The 24,802-nt window shown below is 45.3% G+C and overlaps 1 protein-coding gene across 1 annotated transcript in view; it reads right to left on the bottom strand.

Moving 5' to 3' along the window:
- The window catches only part of MTMR12 (myotubularin related protein 12), a 68,117-nt gene that overhangs the window by 14,727 nt on the left and 28,588 nt on the right, over positions 1-24,802 (bottom strand). The window contains exons 2-10 of the mRNA XM_006055807.4: positions 24,235-24,295; positions 21,645-21,787; positions 20,076-20,148; positions 19,087-19,217; positions 17,236-17,329; positions 13,476-13,605; positions 6,487-6,562; positions 1,829-1,935; positions 1,061-1,185 (exon numbers count right to left, since the gene is read on the bottom strand). Of these exons, the coding sequence (XP_006055869.1) occupies positions 1,061-1,185; positions 1,829-1,935; positions 6,487-6,562; positions 13,476-13,605; positions 17,236-17,329; positions 19,087-19,217; positions 20,076-20,148; positions 21,645-21,787; positions 24,235-24,295 (940 nt within the window). The remainder of the gene's footprint in view (positions 1-1,060; positions 1,186-1,828; positions 1,936-6,486; positions 6,563-13,475; positions 13,606-17,235; positions 17,330-19,086; positions 19,218-20,075; positions 20,149-21,644; positions 21,788-24,234; positions 24,296-24,802) is intronic.

Raw genomic sequence — 24,802 nt, 5'->3', positions numbered from 1 at the left:
CAGTATTGTAAAGCAATTATCCTTCAATTAAAAATAAATACATTTGAAAAAAAGAGTGAAGAGAAGGGACTTCCCTGGTGGTCTAGTGGCTAAGACTCATTTTTCCCAATGAAGGGGGCCTGGGTTGGATCCCTAGTCAGGGAACTAGATCCCATATGTTGCAACTACAGAGTCTACATGCCTCAATTAAGAGTTTGCATGCCACAATTAAAGATTTCACATGCTGCCAAGAACATCGGAGATCCTACGTGCTGCAACTAAGATCCAGTGCAGCTAGACACATAAATTAATGAATAAAATATCTTTAAAAAAAAAAAGAGTGAAGAGAACAGGGAATTCCCTGGCAGTACAGTGGTTAGGATTCACTGCTTTCACTGCTGAGGGCCTGGGTCAATCCCTGGTTGGGGAACTAGATCCCACAAGCCATGTGGTGCCGCCAGAAAAAAGGAGTGAAAAGAATCAACAGGTGACTGACCTTGATTAAATCTGATCCAAGGTCTGAACGCTTCACACTGGGCAGCCTGAGCAGGGAAGGAGGAGTGGCAAGGATGGACATATTTAATTTTCTACTTCATACATTTCTGATTAACTGGAGTTTTTTACACTGTAATATATATATATGCTGAATCAGAAAAATAAAATAAAATACTTCCACTCAGTGGAGGAGGAGTCCATTCAATAAGTGACTAAGAAAAACAAACAGATCATCGACCTTACAAAACAGCTGGGGAATACAGGTACTGCATAGTCTCACAACTTCTAAAGGAAGAAGCCCAATGCTCACTGCTAAAAACGAAAGGAAGGAAGAGAAGAGAAGGGTGGCTCTGTGTTCATTGCTCTGAGAAGGGGCAATGGGACTAGAGCCCAGAGGAAAACGATGGGAGGAAATGTGGCAAGGGCCACCAGCCCCATGGTAACCGGCCCCTCTGTTCTGTGACTCCCACCCCCATAGCTGTGTCCGACCACGAGGAACCCAGGGACAAGGCACCACCTTTCACCCGAGCCATGTAGCACGTCTTTTTCCAGGTGACAGCGAGTTTTGGCTTAGGGTTCTTCTCACCTATCAGAAACAGCTGTTTGAACTTAGAGTATGCCATCTGGATTTCCTGCAGGGACAGGAAGTTGCTTGAGAGGTCTTCAGTTTTAGCAGTCTCATAGGGGGGCCTGTGGACGGTCCTGTAAATTCTAGGTATCAGGAAGGAACGAGACATTAGAAGAACAGGCCTGAGTCAGAAACAGTTTCTCCCGAGCACTTCCTAGGCGCCAGGATCTGTGTGCAGCGCTCCCAGCGCCTCCTCCCCAGTGAGGCAAGTGCTGCCCAGCGGCCACTCCTGGTCAGCCGGGCCGGGAACTCAGGGACAAGCAGCAGAGCCACCACGCCTATAAACTGAAAGAGCCAGGATGTGAGCCAAGGCAATTTAAACTCCTAAGTCCACTCCTTTTCTTGTTTTTAAATTCATCTAGTTTAGGGGTGAATAAAAACATTTAATGTTTTTATTCTGAAAATTTTCAAACATGCCAGAACAGAAGAGCACAGTGACATCTATACCTTGACCCAAATTTGACAACTGTCAATATTAAAGCCATCAGACTACTTCCCCCTAAATGCTTTGGCCGTGTGTCTCGCAATACAATGCAGTTGATGCACTTCAGGACCATGTCATCCCGACTCTTTTCAAATTAAAAACGACCTCGCTGAGCTGTATTCCCAGCACTCGGGCTTTATCAGTAGGTAAACTGAAATGGACTTACTCCCGAGAACTGTTCCCAGCTTCCCGGAAAACAACCGAGCCAACTAAACGATAACAAGATGCCCAACAGTGCTGACCTATCCGAGAAGTTCTTCTGGATCTGCGACATGCTGTCATCCTGTTCTTTGGGCAGGGCCGACATTTTCAAGAGGGCACATCCGTTGTGGCAGGACCAACACCATATCTGCAGAAGAGAAGGAAGGTTTTCCAGACATGATGTAAACCACCTTGCAGAGGACAGGTAAGCTTAGCCATGAAATTCATACAGGGAAATTATACCTTTAATACGAAAGACCTGAATATAGTCAACTCTGTTATGCCAAGGAATCAATGTGTTATACTCACAACAAAAAAGACTGATTTAGTCTTAACACCACCACCACCACCTCAGGTCTAAGTACTCACATTCAGACTCACTGATAGTCTAACATATACCTTATGACTTGGCTTTAGTGCTGGGAACCTGGAGGATGATGATAAAATCATTATCATCATTACTGTTACTGTTGTTATTATTATAATAGAGGCTATTATTACTATAATCATCGAGGTTATCACTGGGGTAAAGCTATTTCAGGATTTTACATGAATTAAGTCATTTGATTCTCACAACCACACTCAGACAGGTTATGAGTACTAGCCCCAATAACAACAAGAAATAGGGCTGGAGAGACTGAGAAACGTCCCCAAGTTGCACACCGTAGAGCAATGACTCTGAAGGCCCTACTCCACAGGGATGGTCAAAAGCGGGCAGCTCCCATCATTACAGAAACTTCAAACTAGAAAAAATGGACAGCTGCTTATTCAACATACACTGATAAGAGACTTGCACAGGAAAGACACTGAATTTGGTTGAGAGAGGCTGGAAAGAAGGCTACGATACTTTGTCTATCTTCAAAGAGCTTTATACTCCAAAAAGGGAAATAAATTTGCAAATCTAATAGGAAGCAGAATGTGGTAAACCACAGGAGAAGGGAATTTCAATGAACAACAAAGGGTGGGCAACAGAGGAAGAAATCATGTGACTGCCTGTAAGTGACAGAGTCAAGCGTTTTAAGCATTTTTCAGGGGGAGTTTCATTTGTTCGTTCTGTTGTACAGGACAAGGAGATTAGACGTGATTTGGGGGCAAAGTAATGTAATCTGCCAGTAGAACCTGAAATGGAGGAGAAGGAAGGCTGGTTCGAGCAGCCTGTGTAAAGGTCTGGTTAAGGGTTTGACAGTGGCTAAAGCCCAGCCCTGCTCTGCTGACCAAGCTTTTGGGCCCGAGGTCAAAGGTCAACCGAGAGGATTTCCGCTGTCTAGCGGGCATCCTCTTGTGAGTCACCTGCAATGTAAATATCAACCATACACGGGAATGCCAGCAGCAGCCTGGGCTGGAGACGAGCACGCAATCCAGCCGATACTCCGCACCACCCTCAGAAAGGGAAACTGGTTTGGGGTTTCAGAGGAAGAGGACAAATTAGTACAGGGTGTGTTGGGTGTCTAGGGCCCACAGGACATCTGTGTGGAGAGACTGAGGAGGCACCAAGGTGAGAGGGAGGCGGGCTGCCACTGCAGACACGGGAGCCGACTGCCACTGCAGACACGGGAGCCGACTGCCGGCCATGGAGGGAGAGCTGCTGAGGGACACATAACTGCCTCATGAGCTGCCAAAGCGAGCGCAGGCCCTGTAAGATGCCGGCGAGGCGGAAGTGCTCCAACACAGACAAACCCGAGGTCCCCGGCTGCCCTCCTACTCCCCTCTTCAGTGTCACACTGCGCCCTCAGCCCGGGCACTCCCGCCCGGCGGCTCACTCTGAGAAAGGGGACCCTCTCAAGCCATGACTGGTGACAGGTTCTAGGAAGTCATGTGTTCTCATCCTCTTTATCTCCTCTCCAGGGGCAGAAAGAATCTGCTCCTGGTAATAGCCAACCATGGCTCATTTCCCCACTGGGGCTCAACTGTAACCATCTCCTCTCAGCTCAGGCATGGAGGGGCCTTACATTCTCTATTTGAAACAGTAAATAGAAAGCAAGCAACATTCTTGGTGAGAGAGAAGACTTCTCACAGGAATTCAGAAGACACATGAGTTCCCCTACTATTATCTGTACAATTTCTGTCTGGGAAAGGGCCACAGGTTCTTTGTATGAAGGACTTGACAACAGACAAGAATTAGTTTGATGATCCTGTTTATCTTACAAAGGGGATAAATCCCATTATTTGCTAAGTCTCCTTTGTTTTTGGTCTTTTTAACTTAAGTATAGCTGATGTACCATATTAAGTAACAGACTTACAATAGAGAGAGATAATTTTTAAAGGTTTTACTCTATTTATAGTTACTATAAAATTCTGGCTATATTCCCCATGGTGTACAATATATTTAATACTAATATCTTTTATACTCTGTGTGATGGAGTGGAAACCAAGCATGGAAGTGTCTGTCTCAGGGAAAAGCACCCATGAGACTGACTTAAGAGCTGAGGTAGGTGCTATCTTCACGGAACTGAAAGAGTGAACGACAGACAAACTAGGGTGTTCTGACTTTGGTATCTGGCAGACACTCATTTTTAGGGGAAAAAAAAAAAAAGCCCAACAACTTTAAGGAAAACATCTACTCTTTGTTCCTTGGAGGAAAAGCTATGACAAACCTAGACAGCATATTAAAAAGCAGAGACATCACTGATGACAAAGGTCTGGATAGTCAAAGCTATGGTTTTTCCAGTAGTTATGTATGGATGTGAGAGTTGGACCACAAAGAAGGTTGAGCATCGAAGAATTGATGCTTTCGAACCGTGTGCTGGAGAAGACTCTTGAGAGTCATTTGGACAGCAAGGAGATCAAACCAGTCAATCCTAAAGGAAGTCAACCCTGAATATTATTGGAAGTACTGATGCTGAAGCTGAAGCTATAATACTTTGGCCACCTGATGTGAAGAGCTGACTCAATGGAAAAGATCCTGATGCTGGGAAAGACTGAGGGCAGCAGGAGAAGGGGCCGACAGAGGATGAGATGGTTGGATGGCATCACCGACTCAAAGGACTTGAGTTTGAGCAAGCTCTGAGAGACGGTGAAGGACAGGGAAGCCTGGTGTGCTGCGGTCCATGCGGTCACAGAGTCAGACACGACGAAGTGACTGAACAAGAACAAGGAAAACAACTGACAATTTGTTGCTAGTGATAAAAGCTGTACTTTCAAGCAAAAATTAGAATTTTGGAAGACTAGTCTCTGCCTTTTTAGCTGAACAAATTCCCAATATTCAAAGACTTTTCTAATGAGACAGGGATGATATTAACAACGTGATTTGTATCTAAGAAAGCACGTCAATATTTGAACATAACCTAGTGAGTTATTTTATAAATGACCAATGTATTATGCTTTTAAAATCATGCATGTTTTAAGATCCATTCAGAGTACAAGACAGACCAATGGATTTTAATGCAGTGAACGAAGAGTTCATTGATTATGTTTTCAGATTCTTTATTGCAATTAACCTTTACAAAACCACCATTTATCAATTTTTTGTGTACCATATTATCTGACAAGGCTATTAAATACTAGTTCCTTTCCTAAATACACATCTATGTGAGGCTGGATTGTCTTCATACACTTCAACTACACCCAACATAGCACAACAGACTGAATGAAGGAAGGGATAAAAGAAGGCAGTTGTCTATTTTCAAAAATGTACAACAGTACTATCTTGCTTTTTTGTTTTGGACAATATAGTTATTTATTATAGAAATACTTATGTTAACATCTAATGAGTTTACTACTAAAATAAACATTAAACAATTCTCCAGTTTTAGTTTCTAATATGGCAAATATCAACAGATACAACCACATAAACAAAAACTCAAGATTCTCAATGATTTTTCAAGAGTGTAAAAAGTCCTGAAACCAGAGAGTTTGAAAACAGCTGCATGCATTTAGAAATAAGAAAAATTCACATAAAACCCCATATTTCTTATTTCTCCTGAGAAGTCCGAGCAACTGGCAAGATAAGGCCTATGCTCCCACATGGCACAAACAGGCTGGCACAGACAAGCAGGCAGCCCTTCATGCAGGCAGAGGGTCTCCTTGCCTGCCCAGCCTGCACATACTGCTAGGGCTGGGACCACTGCTGAGATACCTCACCTCCCATTACAAGAGTGACCTCTGAGGGGCACCAGCAATGTGCACGGCCCAGCATTTATCTGTGATTCTCATTTTGTACTCAATTCCCTGCAGGCTTGGCAACTCCCAACCACCAATTAGAAAGTGAAATAACTGCCAGAGTCTTGCTTTCTTTGATCAGCGACATGTGAAATATGGCTCCCATCCCAGTCTGTTCTGTGAAAACTAAGTAAGTCTCCACGCTGTCTCTGGGTGGGAACTCAGCCATGCCCATTCAGGATTAATGGAGAGGCCGAAAAGGATTTGAAACCCTACAACCCTTGGAGGGGACGGTTCAGCCTCGGAACAATTTAGGTGTTAAATTAGGCTGGCTTTCAACACCAGCTGGGCCTAGAATCCTCCTAAAGCTCTTTAAAGATGTCTCTGCTAAGAGCCCCAGGGCCTCTGGGAAAACTTCAGAACTCTGTTCCCCAGGAGCCTCCTGTCGAAGGGGCTCCTCTGGGGAGTCCCAAAGGTATTTTTAGATTGCTCTCGGGCTGAGGACAAACTGTTTAATACCAAAGCCAAGGGCTTTAAGTAGGATAATCTGCCAGAATGGACCAATGAGTAACCCATGCTTTCAGGGTTTCAGTGCACTTACTGGTATGCCACGACCCTGGAAGAACTCTACGTCCTCTTCGAGAAGAGGGGCGGGGACGACAAAGTATGCTGGCAACCTAGAGGAAAGAGATGTCATTGGTTTTAGTACCAGAGTTAATTCATTAAGTATGAACGGTCACCGTCGATGAACACAGGAAGTTGAGCAGACTGTCTTGACATGGACCGTATCTCCTAGTTAAGAATGAGAGCAGATAAACTGTCTCTGTCCAAATCAGTCAGGAATCTGAGTTCAAATCCCAGCTCTGCCTCTGATTCTGTGTAACCCTAGGTAAGTTAGCCCACCTCTCTGGGTCTGTTTCCTCATATATAAAATGAAGGGAATGGGACATCTGATACCTAACAGTATATGAATTCTTAAAAAAAAATTTTTTTTAACTGGAGGAAAATAGTTTACAATATTCCCTCCCTCTGGAGCTTCCCTCCCTGCCCCCCATCCCACCCCTCTAGGTCATCACAGAGTGCCAGGCTGGGCTCCCTGTGTTACACAGCAACCTCTCATTAGCTACCTATTTTACACATGGTAAGATACATACATCGAGGCTTCTTTCTCCATCTGTCCCTCTCTCTCCTTCCCCCACTATGTCCATAAGTCCATTCTGTAGACATCTGTGTCTCTATTCCTGCCCTACAAACAGGTTCATCAATACCAATTTTCTAGAGTCCTAAGTATAAGATTTCTGAAACTGGGAGGGATCTTTCTCATCATACAGAGACAATATACCTGTGTTGATATGAGTCAGACTAACATGAAAACCAGTAATTATGATGACTACTGCCCAGACATTTTATCAAGTGCTCGGACAACGCTTAACTGCTTACCGTAGGTCAGACTGTTCTAATTACTTAACGTGAATTACTCATTTAATCCTCCCACCAACACTATGAGGATATGTGTACTATTATTCATTCCCATTTCACAGATAAAGAAACAGAGCTCTACTTAGGCCCTTCCAGGGTTATACAACTAGTAAGAATTAGTGGAGCTGGAACCGGGCCCCAAGCAGTATGACTTCAGTTTCTAAAGAATAAAATAAATTTAGGTTCTAAAAATAACAAATCTGTTAAGTAGTAGGATGTAGGAGAGTTAGGTTTTTAGAGCTGCAGAGGTCAGAGACATACAGGGACACTATCTCTTCCTCTAATTAGGAGATGTAAGTTTCTATTAAAAAGACCTCCTGAGTTCTACCATTGTGGAGCTATAAACAGCTTTCACTCAAAAAGCTTGAAGGAAGGATGAGAAGGCAGAAGGTGCCTACGGTGTAAAACCTACAATGGCAAACAATCGGATGGTGTTTGTGTGCACACCCCTGCTGCTGCTAAGTCACTTCAGTCATGTCCGACTCTGTGTGACCCCATAGATGGCAGCCCACCAGGCTCCCCCGTCCCTGGGATTCTCCAGGCAAGAACACTGGAGTGGGTTGCCATTTCCCTCTCCAAGGCATGAAAGTGAAAAGTGAAAGTGAAGTCGCTCAGTCATGTCTGACTCTTAATGACCCCATGGACTGCAGCCTACCAGGCTCCTCTATCCACGGGATTTTCCAGGCAAGAGTACTGAAGTGGGGTGCCATTGCCTTCTCCGAGCACACCCCTAGTTTGAAGTAAGTTTCTTAAGTACCAGGTCATGGGAAAGATGGATTTTCCGAGTTGAAGAGATCAGAATTTGAGTGGGATCAAGTCATTAGATCTAATCAATTCACAGGGGATGAAACAACAGTTCAAACATCACCATGGTGATGTAATCATCAAATCCACACTGTAGGGCAACGATCAGATGAATGGCCTGGTTTTTTCAGGTAAACAAGCAAGAAAAAGATAACAGTGTGAGAGTCTATAGATTATTTGAAAGTTGTGATAATGGTGTTATGTTTATAAAAAGTCCTTAATTCTTAGAGATGTAAAATTGAAATATTTGTGAATGAAATATGATGAGCTCTAGGATTTATTTCAAAATAGTCAGGGCGGGGTGTGGGGGGTAGAGTACATAGAGGCATAGAGACTAGCCACAAGTTAATAACTGTTGAAGTTGGGTGATGAGTAAAAGAAATTCATCAAATTCTCTTTTATACTGTTTGAAATTTTCCATTAAAAAAAAAACACACAACTCTCAATGGTAATTAAAAAGAACAAAGCTTCCATAATATGTGAGGCAAAATCAGGTTGAGAACTACAGGTCGAGGCTAAGATATTCACACATGAAACCATTAAAACTTAGAATTATTTGACTTTTTGAGATTTTGAAGCGTTCAGGGTATTTCCTTCAGGTCCGCTTGAGTGGGTGGGCTTCTTCAGGTGCTGTTACTGATGCAAAAACCTCTTCACAGATCAACAGCTTTCAAACTCAAGCTCCACATTAAAGTCACATGGGAAGACCTAAAAACTCCCAGTGTCCAGGATGCACTCAGAACTACTAAATAGCAGAGAGGTAAAAGATCTCTAGGTGTGCACACAGGATGAAAGCTGTTGTTCTAGAAGCTCCTGCACATCAGGTGTGCACACAGGATAAAAGCTGCTGTTCTAGAAGCTCCTGCACATCAGGTGTGCACACAGGATAAAAGCTGCTGTTCTAGAAGCTCCTGCACAGCAGGTGTGCACAGGGGATGAGGGTGCTTAGAAGGAAGCAGATTCTTCAGCCCTACCTGGACCTCTACAATCAGAAGCTGCGCTTTCACCAGCTCCCAGGTGATGGGGCTGCACAGTCAACCATGAGAAGCATGGCCCTACATGGCAACTTACAAACCACTGTTTCCCAGCCCTTTCAGGAGACTCACCCGTGGGCTTCATTTATGAGCAGGTTCTCAGCTCCTTCCCCAGGGGCCCATGAGGTGGGGCCATACTGCTTTAAAAATCTACATGCCCTCCTCTACCATGGTGAGGGTGAATATTTTTAATGCTGGTGAACCAGTTAATTTTTTCTCAAGTCTTTCACGTGGGCGAAAACGTCAGAATCCAGTGTATTAGCGTGTTTACATGCAGTCACTGGGGATTCCCATGTGGCGCTAGTGGTAAAGAACCTGCCTCCAACACAGGACACATAAAAGATGTGGGTTTGATCCCTGGATCAGGAAGATTCCCTGGAGGAGGAAATGGCAACCCACACCAGTATTCTTGCCTGGAGAACCTCCATGGACAGAGGAGCCTGGTGGGCTACAGTCCATGGGGTATTAAGGAGTTGGACATGACTGAAGTGACTTAGCATGCAGTCACTGAGAAAAGGGGCTGCACAGATGGGCAGCTCTGCACCGCTGGGGGGTCTGTGACATCCCCTCCCGTCCCAGTGAACTTGAGCGGGCTCTACGGAGGCTCTGCCGTGAGACTGCCAGCGTTTACAAGCAACTCACCCTCCTCCTTGGGGAGTGCTCATTTTGTCCTTAGGATGAGCTCTGAGGACCAAGTCAACAGCCTCTCCAAACACAAGCTGACTTCCTCAAGGAAAGTTGTACGATCCTCTAAGGCACCACCTCCAGCAGGGTGAGGGAACCCCCAGAGCAACAACCCCAGGACAGCAGTGTTTTCCTTGGCAGAGTCAACTTCTTGGCTCCTCTGTGTCACACACTCCCTACAGGGCTGGGGACCTTCTTCTGCCTTCTCAGGGAGGTGGGAGGAGGAAGGCTTTTCAGGAGAAGGCGAAGTAGACACTCCGTTCCTAATTCTTATCCAAGCTGATTGGGGTCCCTCCTCTAACCACTGGGGCTTTTGTTAATTTATTCATTCTGGCCCGTATCTACTGAGTGGGTCTTATGAGTCAGGCACTATACGTGGTACTGAGGATAGAAAGATGAATAAAGACAGTGTCCTTGATTCCCCAGAACTGCTGGGCTGCAGAAACAAACATGAACCAAATGGTGATAGGTGCTTGCTGCTGCTGCTGCTGCTAAGTCGCTTCAGTCGTGTCCGACTCTGTGTGACTCCACAGACGTCATGTCCAACTCTTTGTGACCCCACGGACTGCAGCCCATCAGGCTCCTATAGATAAAAATAAACTCCAAACCAGAGGAGTTGCAGGGAGACAGGCATATGGTGCAAGGAAAGACCTTACCTAGTCCTGGGAAGACCCCCTAAGAGACGCCTGAGCAGAGATCTGATTGACAACGTGGAGGTAACTCACTTGTGCAGCCTGAAGTGAAACGAGCGTCCCAGACAGGAGACCACATGGGCAAGGCCCACAGGAGGGGTCAGGGGAGCTGGAGGGGTGGTGCATGGAAAGCTGACAGCTAGGCAGGCATCCAACCACGAAGGGCCTTGGAGGGCCTGTCAGAAGTTTCATCTTCTCTATCATGCACAGTGAGGAGCACTGACGTAGAGGAGAGGACGGTGAGAAGCCTTCTGGAGCCACCTGCTCAACCTGTTCCACGGAGCATGGATGCTAGGGCCAGAGTGGCTGGGGGAGACCATGCAGGCAGCTACCACATGGTCCAGGTGCAAACCAAAGCATAGCTTCTCCTGTATCGTTCCAGTTGGGCAGAAAAGAGGGGTGGTGCTGAGTGTGTGTGTTGGGGAGGGGAGCCTGGCTGGGGCAGTTTGGGGGAGTGTGTTTGCACTGAGTGCTCTGAACACCAAACCTTGCTGAGGCTCCATCTTCCCCACTGACCACTAATTAGAACCCCCCACTCCAACCCCGACACACTGCTCTGCTCACCTTCTCTACCTGGTGTGTTTCTGCTGTGCTGACACCTATGCAAACACCAGTGACTCTAATCAGGAGGCGGCAGGATTTTAAAAAACAACCCTGGGAGTGGGGCTGCCTCCTCTCACTGTCAACATCACATTATAAAACATCACTTCCGAGGAGCAAGAGTTTCTGACCTCCTTCTAACTAGCTTTCCCTTTACACGCTGTGTGACTGTAAAGAGAGGAAGAGGGGCAAGAAGGCGTGAGGGGGGTGTGTGTGATCCCACACTTGTCCTGCAGGTCCCACCCCACTGTCACCCTGGTGTGTGCCGTGACAAGAGGGCTAACCATGCAAATGTCTAAGACAAAGTCAAAACAAAACACCAATACAGTGTATTAACGCATATACTTGTAATTTAGAAAGATGGTAACGATGACCCTATATGCGAAACAGCAAGAGAGACACAGATATAAAGAACAGTCTTTTGGACTCTGTGGGAGAAGGCGAGGGTGGGATGATTTGAGAGAATAGCATTGAAACATGTATATTATCATATGTGAAATAGATCGCCAGTCTAGGTTCGATGCATAAGACAGGGTGCTCAGGGATGGTGCACTGGGATGACCCAGAGGGATGGGATGGGGAGGGAGGTGGGAGGGGCGTTCAGGATGGGGAACACATGTATACCCGTGGCTAATTCATGTCAACGTATGGCAAAAACCACTACAATATTTTAAAGTAATTAGCCTCCAATTAAAATAAATTAAAAAAAAACTGATCTGCTGATGAGGCCCCTCAGAATCACGAATACAAAATGCTATAGAAAAATATGGATTTTTGGAAACTGTTAGCAGGGTGTTGAGGAGTGTGTTCCAAAATGATAAGATTCAAGTTTCCAAAAAAAGGGTGACGCAGAGTCATCCTTTAAAAATGTAGGTCAGACCACATCAAACCTCTCTGCTCAAGCTCCTCCGCTCTGCGCTCTAAACTCTGGAAACCGCCCCGGCCATCAGCACCCAGCTGGCCCTCTCCTCCCTGATCGCACCCCCTTCTGCTCCGGCCGCTCAGTCCCCTCCAGCCCCTGGGCCCCTCACTGCTCCTCACAGCACCAGACTCAATCCCACCTCAGGGCCTCTACCCACGCTGTCCCCTCTGCCTGACCCACCCTCCCATTGACAGCTCCAGCGCCCCCCAGCCCCTTGCCTGATCTACTTTTCTCTCCATAGCACTCGAAGTGAAAATGAAAGTATTAGTCACTCAGTTGGTTCTGATTCTGTGACCCCATGGACTGTAGCCCTCTGTCCAGGGGATTCTCCAGGCAAGAATACTGGGGTGGTTTGCCATTCCCTTCTCCAGAAGATCTTCCCCACCCAGGGATCAAACCCAGGTCTCCTACACTGCAGGCAGATTCTTTACCATCTGAGCCACCAGGAAAGCACTTATTGCCTTTTAATACACTGTCATTACTCTTAAGGGTTTCTTTAAAAAAGCACAGGATCGATGTGGAGAAAGTGGAACCCTCAATTGCTGTGGACAGGAGTGTAAAGTTGGTGCAGTGGCTGTGGAAAATAGTCTGGCAGTTCCTCTTAAGGTTAAATGCACAGTTACTATATGACTCAGCAATTTCACCCCTAGGAATACACCTAAGAGAACTGAAAATATGTCCATATGAAACCTTATACTCATGTTCACAGCGGCATATTCATAATAGCCAAAAAGTGAAAACAATTCAATGTCCCTCAACTAATGAACGGATAAATAAAATACAGCATATCCACACCATGGAATATTATTCAGCAGTAATAAAAGAATGAGATTCTGATATCTGCTATGACATGCATGAGCCGTGGTAACATTGTGGTCAGTGAAAGAAGCCAGGCACAAGGGCCACATATTGCACAGCTCCATTTATGTGAACTGCTGAGGACGGCAAACCTACAGAAACAGAAAGTAGATGAGCGGCAGCCTAGGGCTGGGGCGGGGGGTGGAGAGTGACTACCAAGGGATATGGGGGTTTCTGGGGATGATGACAATGTTCTCAAATCGACCAGGGTGATGGCTGCAGGAGATGCAAGAAACGCAGGTTGGATCCCCAGGTCAGGAAGATCCACTGGAGGAGGGCACAGCAACCTACTCCAGTATTCTTGCCTGGAGGACTGCATGAACATAAGGGCCTGGTGGGCTACAGTCCACGGGGTCACATGGAGTCGGACACGACTGAGCAGCTGAGCACACACGGCTGCACAACCCTATGAATGTGCTAAAAACCAAGATACACGTCACGGGGATGAACGGGTACGGCACGTGAATTAAATCTCAACAAATCCATCAAAAAGAAAAGCATGGTGCCGAGAGCTTACCTTTCACAGACTTTATAGCCTTCATTGACACTCACTGCCTTGTACTTCATGTTGCCTTTGGTCCGCTCCAGCTCCCGACACCAGTCCTGAAGTGTGTCAAACATTACGGCGTGTTTCTTGGGGTCCGTAGCTAACAACACAAATGGAGAAAGACAGTAAAATCTTGTCGTGAAGCCCTGGTGTTTTAATGCTGTGAAAGTGGCTCCTTGGGCCCCAACTTCCTCCACAAAGCCCATTTTTATCCCTGCAGAATGAACTCACTGCTTCATCCTAACCTTGTTCCTTTCTTTCTGTCATTCATCCAAAATTACGAGCGAGGCTCTGTCTTTTTGTACCAGGGGAAAGGAGCTGTTCTCGTTCCATTCCTTGCAAAAGTAATTTATAGCTCCATTTGCAGTCATCTGACCATGAGATAATTTATATAACATAGAAAGATCCCATGAAGCACTAAAAGACCGGCTTGGCACAAATGCTAAAATAATAAAATATTTTTAGCCCTACCCATGTGTGCATAAGATGGCAAACTCATTTGAACAGCATGTCAGATTCCTGAGTCTAAAGCCTCCTTGCCAAGAAGAGGAGTCCTCAGTGTGACACCTGGCTCCTGAAGGCCACAAAGGAGAGGGCCACGTTGAGGGTTGGGGCCCATAGGCCAAGGGCCACATCTCGGTGATGGGGACTTCTGCCCCTCACCCTGCCACTCCCTGCAAGGAGGAAGTGCTCAGGAGTGCTGCTCACGCAGCCCAGCAGGTGTGCCGTGGTCCTCCCCACAGCACTGCCTGATGCGGGTGACGTGCACATGTGGGTGACGTGCACCAAAACACCCTTGGGTGGTCACACAGATCAGTTCGTTCCAACCTGTGCACATCTTTAAAAAGCAAGCCTTCTGGGGAAAACAAAGTGTTAAATTAAATGCCCACCTGCTCCTTTTAATAAAACCTCATCATAGTACAAAGAATGATAATACAAACAATGATTTAAGAAAAAACAACAACAGTAATGAAGCTTATATAGCACTTAGGATGCCAAGCACTATTCTGAGCACCTTTCAAGTAATAACTCAATCCTCACAACCCTACAGGGTAGGCAATATTATTTCCTTCATTCAGACATGGCACAGAAAGGTCAATTAACTTATCCAAGGTCACATAGCTAGGCAATGGCAGAACTGGAATTCAAACCTAGGCAGCGTAAATTTCCCATAAGGTTAATAGATGCAAATAAACTTCCCCACAGACATAGGTAATACCAATATTCCTATTCAAACATACTAGGTCATTTTCTTAGCAACACAGATAAGTTCTTCCCTAAAATGCCATGTCACAAACATTTAGGACCTTTCAGCCAAAGCACATTTGTGAATTATTAAACCTGAGAAAAATGAAAGATGTTCCGATTGCAAAGCACCCATTTCTACAAACCCCTACGCAATAAAAAAAGCTAACTGGTCCACTTGCACCTCTCAGTTATAACCTACTTTATCTAAAAAAGGAGGCTGGAAGGAGAAGAAAAGGATGCTGGAATTTGAATAGAAGACAAGATGCTACACAGCCTGGACATTCTGGCACAAAAAAACCTCCATAAGGTAATGAAACTGCCAGAGTCAGTCAAGGTAAGGGTTTTGGCACACAGATCGACACCTGCTGGGGAGCTGGGATATGTCCTGTGCTGGTCCAGACCAAGAGGCAGGATACAAGGGAGAGGCAGAGCTCCTAAAAACAGTACAATTTTCACATGTAGACCCAATAAATGTTTACACAAGTACAGCAATCAACAAAGAGGCTGTATTTTGTACAACCCATACTGCAACGTGCTGTTGTCAGCCAGCGCCCCGCTAATCAGCACGTACACGTATTGCTACTGTGAAAAGACCATTCACAGACAGGAACTTACTACATGAAGGCACAAGTTTTAGCCTCAGACTACTAACACTGCTAAGTGCATTTTCATGTCAATGTAATTCTCTGGGCAGAATCTGCCCTGAATAAGCAGTTACATTCTCAATTAACTCTCACTCAATGACTGTACCCTATGTGCCGTGCATTTAACAATCTACAGTCTTCAAAACATTCATGGGAATCATTAACACTACTGTTTTTTCAATGAGAAAACAGAGGCCTCAGGAGTTAAGTGCCATCCCCAGGGTCTATGCTACTTGGCAGCTGGACAAAGATTTGAACTCAGGACGGACAGACCTGCAAATTCACACCTTTTCTGCAAGATCACCACAGTTCGCCAAATGCAGCCTGCTCTCCCAGATATCTTCATCTCTGCACACGCTAGTCTCGCTGCCTCAAACACTCCTGAGTGCCTTTCAGATACTCCACAATCTCCACCAGCAGCTCAGGCCTGGCCTTCGCCCTCTGACAGCCCTCCCTCCCCAGCGTGGCCGGTCCCTTCCACCAGAGCACACAACAATCTGACTGGTTGCTCTTATTTCTTTTTCTGGCTGTGCCATGTGGTGTTCAGGATTCCAGTTCCCCAACCAGGGATTAAACCCGGGCCCCCTGCAGTGGAAGCACAGTGTCCTAACTCCTGGACCACCAGGGAATTCCCTGAATCAATGCTCTTAGAGGGCAGAGATTTAGTCCTGTTCGTATTTCCAGGGTGCATTCGAGAAACATTTACCAAGTGAGCAGTTGGTGACAAAGCAACTCTGCATTCCACAGAGCCCGGTATGTGCAGGCAGGACATGTCACATCCCTGAAGAAAGGCTCATGGCACACAGGATCAGTTGACACCAACTTCATGTTCAGAGTGACGGGCAGATAGGGATGTAATGTACAACATGACGAATACAATTAACACTGCTGCGCGTTTATGTATGGAAGCTCTTAAAGAGAGTAAATCCTAAGGGTTCTCACCACAAGGAAAAAATTTTTCTATTTCTTTAATATCATGTCTATGCACGATGATGGACGTTCTCTACAATTACTGTGGGCATCATGTCATGACATATGTAAACCAAGTTGTTATGCTGTGCACCTTAAACTTATACATGCTGTGTCAATTATATCTCAGTAAAACTGGAAGGAAAAAAAAATTAAAATACTAATTTGGAATTAAAAAAAAAAGGAATGGGAAGAGCAAGTGAACAGATGGAGGGGAAAGATCCAGAGAAGGATGAAGACAAACATCTGTGGAAACACTGGGCATTATTAATAGCTAGTTCAGATGACCACAGTTTCTTACAAAAAACATTGCTCTCTTTTTCAGGGAACCAAATGGAAAACATTTGGAATTTCAAGTTTTCGAACCAAACTGGTTTTCGGATGTGCTCTCTTCTGTACAAGTATTCCATTCTCCATCCCCAAATATTTGCTATAAAGCATGTTCTGGCTGTTTAAAAACTTTCTAGAATGCAAAACTTTTTTTTTTAGGGTCTTATGAAATGAAATCAAGCCTATTAAAGTGGAAAAAAGAACCCAGGGACAGAAAGGGTGATTTTAGACTTGTCTCAATTTTCTTTCGCTATAGTCTCACATTTCCAATGACAATCGATTGATTTTAATCTTTCATACGAACCCATCAAATAATCCTTCACAATAAGCAAACAAACCTAAAAGATAAGTTAAAGCAACAAAGATCACAGGAAAGAAACAGAAACCTTTTTTAAAAAAAGAAATTTGAATCAATCACCCAAGTAAGAGGTGACCCATTGCTAGAGAAGATGGGGAAAAAAAACTCATGGATGGGTTTTCTCCCATGAGTTGCAGGCAGGAACTGGAAGGGTCCTGCCTAACTGCGGATGAAAGCTTACCTGGGCTGTTTCGTGCTGCAGTCGCGTAGGAAAACAGAAACAATCGTTTAAGCAGTTTAGGGGCCTGGGTATGATGAATTATGCCACTGACAATCTAGAAAGAACCAAGTAATGGATACAGTCATGCTTTTGGCGAGTAAACACTGAGAGGCAAGACCCAAGTTGTCTAGGTTTTCAGTAATGCCCATGGGCTCCGCTGAGCAACATGCTAACTCTCACTGAGGTCTGTATCTGTGATATTATCTCTTGGAATAATGCCACACAAACAGAATGCTAACTATTTTGTCAGGTTTTTTAAGAGCTTTGAATTTCTAGGGCAATTTTTAAGACATAATCTGATTTATCAAAGACAGAGTGCTAAAAAAAAACTTAAGTGCCATATTCAGACACTCCAAAAATCTGACATGTCAAAAATGTAAAGAAAAAGAAAGTGAAGTTGCTCAGTCATGTCTGACTCTTTGCAACACCATGGACTGTAGCTCGCCAGGTTCCTCTGTCCGTGGAATTCTCCAGGCAAGAATACTGGAGTGTGTTGCCATTTCCTTCTCCAGGGGATACTACTGACCCAGGGATTGAACCCGGGTATCCTGCCCTGCAGGCAGACTCCTTACCATCTGAGCCACCAGAGAAGTCTTTCTAAAGATGTAAAGCTGGTATCAGATAATAACCAAGACACTGAGCTATTCCAGTCTGTGTTATGGCCTGAAGGATCTTCTTCTAGAAGATAGCCTTCCCTTGGTGGCTCAGACGTTAAGGAGTCTGTCTGCAATGCAGGAGACCCAACTTCAATCCCTGGGTCAAGAAGATTCCCTTGGAAAAGGGAATGGCAACCCACTCCAGCATTCTTGCCTGGAAAATCCCATGGACAGAGGAGCCTGGCAGGCTACAGTCTGTGCAGTAGCAAAAAGTTGGACATGATTGAGTGACTTCACTTTCTTTCTTTCTAGAAGATAAGGAACTCAATCTACCATGCTTTTTGTTTGAAGTTCCAAACAAAAAGGATATTTGGACAGATGATGAAAATCATCATTCAAAGTGAAGTGTCTTGCTTCTCAGGGAATTTTCCGTATCTATACCATTTTTTCCTGCTCAGAACAGATACTGGGGTCATGTTTATTATTCTAACCAAACTCCCGCACTACCTTAAAGAAGATTAAGGGGATATCTAAAAAGAATGTCTAATAACTCACTGTAGCCAAAGCCAACAGATAAACTGGCCTCTCGCTAAAGGTTCCCCCTGATGCATTTACCATGTCAGTGGCAAGTCTGAGACCTTCAATATCTTAAGAGAAACCTTGGAACTTACAATAATCACTGTAACCAGTTCACCCAGTTACACACCTCAATTTGCTGCAGCAACCAGATTAAGTAAGTGACCAAAAGCACAGGCTCATTTGGTGACTCATTTTGCCCATGACCATGTACCTCCACCGCCCTCCACGTAAAACCACGACCTTCCAGACGTCAACTTCTTCATTCAGGAGTTGGGAGTCACTGCTGCTGCTTTTGGAAAGGCTGGTGGGGTGGAGGAAGGGGACTGTTTCTAGCTGCTCCATCCATCTGCCCCTCCCTGACTGCCTTCTGACCCTGGTTTCCCACCTCCCACCCTCTGAAGCCTCTGGGAACAAACATGGTGTGAATCGAAGGACTAAACGTAGCATGTGCCATGACAACATGGTCCTGCTCTACCAAGTTATCTCTCAATTCTAATCAAAGCACGTGAGGTTATAACCAATTTCCACTTTACAGAGTGAAAGGTTCCCCTCAACCTTCGTGCAGTGGAAGCAAGAACTGAGTAAGTGGGGAAAACCTGATGGGAAATAAAACCTAAAAACACATGCGACTAGTTACCCTTTTGACTTCCTCTTCTTTTGTGTACCTCAGACAGAAGTGGAATACCCGGAGGTCTTTACAGTGGATGACCAGCTTCTCAGGGTACTTCTTCAGCTGTCCAAAGAGAGTCTTTTTTTTCTCATCAAACACTACAAAACAATGAAATCAACAAGGGAAATCATGCTATAAGACAGGTTAATGCTAAAGAAACAAGGTAGACTGCTAACTTCCAAGGAGGCCTTTCAAAAGTGAGAGGAAGGGTGTCATCTTCTCAGTAACCATTAGCATGGCCCCATCCCACCCAGCTGGGGCCTGTCCCACCCAGCAGGCCCCCCGCCCCGTCCCACCCAGTAGGAGCCTGGGACTCGGCAACAGCCAGGGCTCCTCACTCCTCCTGAGGAAGTACAAGACCAAAACGGACCTGCCACTGTCAGCAGAATCAACTCCTGCAGAAAACCCAGCTCTGAAAGCTGAGATTACGAAAGATGGGAGATCATTAGGGACCTGACCTGGGACAGCTGACTCCCAGGTTTATGGCTAGGGCCCCTCCTGACCCTGAATTTGGACATCCTGGTGCTGGAAACTCCATAAATGGCTACTGAATAGTTGCTCACAAAGCCTTGACTACCAAAATAGAGAAGTGATGTCAAGAGAGGCTTTGTGTAATCAGCAGAATAGATAGCTGTGTGTGGTACAACAGACTTTTACAGGTTAGCCTTTAAAGCAAGACCTGCATAGCTAACAATGACATATGACCAACATCTAGCCTGTAATGGCACCATGGAGTATTAGAAAGAACAGGTTCACGTTGAAGCCCAAGTTTCTCCAGCTAATAAGCTCGTCCTCAAATAAGCCACTTCACATCTCAGTTTTATCATCCAGAAAACTGATTAAGATAAATGGGTGAAGAAATTTTAGTAAACTATAAAAGGCCAAAAAAAAAAAAACAAAACCAACCCATCATTACCAGCTGTACATTCAAAGGCCTGGGGAACACAGATACTCACCTCCATAAATCTGATCAACACAGTGGAGGGTAATGTCATTTTCTCCTATAACCTTATTCTTAAACTGTGTTTCCTAAAAAATTCAAAAGGAAACAACTGTGATTCCTTGCTAAGCACTGTTAGACACTTACAGGCACAATGAATTACTATCCCCAACTTGCATACTAAGAAAAATGAGGAGCGGGTGGGGGAAATGGGCGAAGGGGGTCAAAAGGTACAAACTTAGTTTATATTATAAAATAAGTAAGTCCTGGAGATATAACATACAGCATGGTGACTACGGTTAGTAACACTGTACTGTACATTGGAGGAGGAAATGGCAACCCACTCCAGCGTCCTTGCCTGGAGAATTCCAGGGACGGGGGGGCCTGGTGGGCCACTGTCTATGGGGTCGCACAGAGTCGGACATGACTGAAGCGACTTAGCAGCAGCAGCACTGTACATTAGAAAGTTGCTAACAGGGTAGATCTTAAAAGTTCTCACCACAAGAAAAAAGTTGTACAACTACGTGAGGAGACGGATGTTAACTAAACGTATTATGATAATCATTTCACAATACATACACATCCCAAATTCATCACGTTGTACATCTGAAACTACTACAATGTTATATGTCAAACCTATCTCAATAAAACTAAAGAAAAAATAAATGAAAAGGTATACGCCCTAAACAAACAGGGAAATGTCACATCCCGAGGAAAAGGACAGTGAAGTAGCAAAGTGTGTGAGAAATGTTGTGAACACTCGTTTTCAAACCCAGGCAGGACATGTCAGTCCTGGGCTGCTCCCAGGCCAACAGGCCAGGCAGCTCTGAGAGGTGCTGGGAGGTGGCACGCGGGTTCGGATTTTTCTACCGAAATGCAGATGAGTGACAGGTGAGTGACAGAGCTATAAGAGGGCAGGAAGAAAACCCCAGGAGAGTCACATTTCTGCGAATGCTATCTCTGCACAGGACTAGGAACTAGGCTGTTACCGCAGTGGCAGCACAGAGGCTCACACTGTGAGGCAGCGAGATGCTGCCATGGCCGGGCTGACCGGCTTCCAGGACCGCAGTGTGCTCTGAGCGGCGCGGACAATCCTTTCTCTCCTCTGCTCGCTCTTCATAAGGGGGACAAGTCTTACGGAAGAACACTGCTGCTCGGGGCAGAGCAAACACAAACCCAAACTCAAGTGCTGCATTCAGCACCAGTCTCATAACTGTACTTAGGTGCTAAATTTGGGGAAGAGTTCAGTGCAGAGAAAACATGGGGAACTAGTGTATTTGGGGACCTGTGATTCCCCTGAGTGATATGTACTGCACTGAAATACAGAAGAAAATAAAAAAGTTGACAGTGTGAACCTATGAGGTCCAATGCAGGCCAGCATGACATGAGGCCGTGGTGGAACTGCAGAGTGGTCCTCCCACCAAAGGGAGATCCCCAAGGAAGGAGAGCAGATCACGGGTGAGAAGGACTCTGGCCTTTGTGTTTACATGCATTAAGGGCAAGTTGCTGAGAAGCTGGGAAAAGAGACAACGGGGTCACAGGGGCAGTGCTACCCCAAACTCAGCCAAGTGCAGCTCACACGCACATCATTATCCAGGGCAGATTCATCGTCGCCCAAGAAAGCAATCTTGAAGTCTGTGCAGACAAGCCTCCCGTAGATTCCACGCTGACAGGAATCTTCCTGGACACACTTCAGTACTGTGTTGGCTTCACACAGCAGCTGTTCACCTGATGGAAAGCAAAACAAGGTGTCCTGAGAGTCCTCAGGCAACATACAGAAGGCAAGCAGTACAAGCTTCCCCGGCTCTACTCCTGTAAAGACAAACACAGGCCACGACACGGCACAGGGGAGCTGCAAAACCCAGGGGGCAGACAAAGCAGCGTGGGGCCCACGGAGAGGTGGAATCACAATGACTCAGATACACCTTCACAAGGGGCACTTCTATCTTCTCACTGCAAATAATGGACGTATCCAAAGAGGCAGAAACGACCTAGGCTACACCGGCAGGCACAGATCTTAGTGCTTCTACTACTTGAACCCGAACAGACGTTCTGTACCCGAGCAGAAGCGGTACCCAAGCGAGCAAAGCCAGAAGGGCTGGCCGGCAAGCTGTGGAATGTGGTTCTCGGGCTCCCCTTCCTGCGAGAGTGGCCATTCCTTACCCCGGAAAGAGGACGGGGTGTGTGCCTGGTCCGGAGCTCTCAGGCAGCTTCCTCAGGCCCAGGGGCTACAGCATGACCGCACTCGGTCTGGCTCCGCAGACAAGGATGTGAAGAAAAGGGAGGTCAGAGGTTTGTGGGAAAGCAAGCCTGTTTCCTCTCTTTCTTCGCTGAGCGTGTTTCCTCTCACTATGTCACCTTTCCTGCTCTCTCTGCAGACGCCCAGCAGCACGGGAGCTGTATTTCCTGGTGACAGAGAGAGCCAACTTCCGTCTCCAGTCAAAGAGATGAGGGTTTAGGGATAGGCAGGAAGCGGAGAGGCTCATGAGGGCCGGATGGTAAGGACAGAAAAATAAAAGGAGGATACAGGGAAAGGAAAAACTAAGTATAATATTAAAAAAAAACAACAAACCCACCTAAGTGTAAATACTTTGCGACAAAGAAAAAACAGGAATTTTCTCCTCATCCAACAGACAACCATCTTCTTAAAATCTCCCTCTGGATTTTCCCTTCAATGTCTTTAAATTTACCATTTGGCTCAAAATTAATCTATTCTAACTTTCAATATGAAAACGAAGAATTTCAGATACTAAGACTATGAAGGGACACATAAAACGTTTCACCTTGTTTTTTTTCTCTTCCAAGTGGTTAAATAAAATAGAAATACAGGAAGATGGTTCTGTCACGAGCTCAGCCTCTACAGAGAGGTCAACACCTATAGGTCAGCATCCTGAAACCACCAGGCTTGACGAAAACAGTGAAGCGATGAGGGCCTCACTGGGGTTTAAAATAGTCTCAGAAAAAGCGCCTTAGCTGAGTCCAAGGTAGAAGGCACGTGAGCAAGGCTTTCTGTGCTTTCTACCCCTGGTGTAAAAACAGCTTTAAAAATAAATAAATAGAACAGCCTTAACAGTGAACCTCTTCCAAGGCCAGGCAAGCCATATGGGTCCATGGTCAGGCACTGGAGACCTCGCCACTGACCTCGCCACACTTGTCAGCCAGTAGAGACAGACGGAGTCTCGGGTCATATGAGGCATGAGCTGGGAAAGATCTTAATCTAGCCTAGGAAACCTGGGCTGCACACCGAGACGAGACCAGGAATCCAGGGAATGCGAGAATGTACGTAACACTAAGCTGAAGACAAAAGTAAACTTCCGAATCTGTAACCCAAGAAGAGGAAATAGAATAGGGTATATGGATTGAGGTTTAGGCCATTTTTATAGGGAAGAGCCTTTGACACTTAAAAACATTTTTTTTAAAAGTTAGAGATTCTGATGTTTACCAAATAAGGTGGATCAGTCAGAAACTTGTGCATATTCATATTGTCCCAATAAAAAGGAATAAAATTAAAAGAACCAGAATGAGGCCTCAATTGTTTTGGGAAATGTACCTAAAAATACTTATGAAAAAAGCTGGAAAGAAAGAAAGCAGAAGAACTGAACGCACAACTCACAGGATAGCCCCATGTATAGAGAGCCTACACCACCAGGTCTGTTTCTGAATTCAGAAATGATTAAAACTCGACTTACGCTACAGACAGTCACTTTCCCCCATCTCAAAAAAAAAAAACCACCCAACCAATCCAGTCTCCTTGGTGATGACAAACAGCAAGCCCTGGCAGCGCAGCGCTGGGGAGCTGGTTAAGCCCCACCAGGGTGGGTGTAAGGATCTAGAAGGGAGGGATCTTCCAGATAGGGACCAGAAAAGTTGATGGGGCCAAGTAAGGCAACCTGAAAATAGACCTCATTTGCTTACAAAGAGGTGAGAATTTCCCGCCTTTATTTTCATCCGCTGTGGGGAGGGGGAAACAAAAATTCTTTGCAGATGTTGTAACACTCAGTCCCAGGTGTGCAGTTACTGAACTACAGACCTTGACATTATGGTCCAACTCATTACTGTCACACACTGTGTGGATGAAAACAAAGGACTTTATATATAGTGCTACTAGAAATGACATAATTTATCTCTGGCTTTGAATTGCACACGGGGAGGTACGACGCTAACATGACTGTTACCTGGCAACAAGTGAAGAGTTACTTCCTTCTCGGTTGCTTCCTTTTCGTTTGTGTGAATTTCCTAAAAGAGAAGAGCAAAGCGTAATATATTTAAGGGCTCAAATGAATAACATAAAGCCATACTTTCAGAATACATGCTAAAACATCACGTTCAGCAGCTTTTTGTTTATTTGACAAGCTAGGTGTTTTTTAAAATTGAAGTATAACTGATTTCTCAAATGGTAAAGACTCCACCTGCAATGCAGGAGTCCCGGGTTTGATCCCTGGGTCGGGAAGATCCTCTGGAGGAGGGCATGGCAACCCACTCCAGTATTCTTGCCTGGAGAATCACCAAGGACAGAGGAGTCTGGTGGGCTACAGTCCATGGGGTCGCAAAGAGTCGGACACAACTGAGCAACTAACTAACACACAGCTGATTTACAATGTTGTGTTAATAGCTTTTAAAAAGTAATTTAAAAAAACTTTAAAAAAAATAGGTACATTTGGTTTATTCTTTTTTTTGGCAGCACAGCATGTAAGATCTTAGTTCCCCAACCAGGGACCGAACGCCAGCCACCTGCAGGGAAAA

This window comes from Bubalus bubalis, chromosome 19 (genome assembly GCF_019923935.1).
Source record: "Bubalus bubalis isolate 160015118507 breed Murrah chromosome 19, NDDB_SH_1, whole genome shotgun sequence".
Taxonomy (NCBI): Eukaryota; Metazoa; Chordata; class Mammalia; order Artiodactyla; family Bovidae; genus Bubalus; species Bubalus bubalis.
This window is presented reverse-complemented; position numbering and strand designations above follow the sequence as displayed.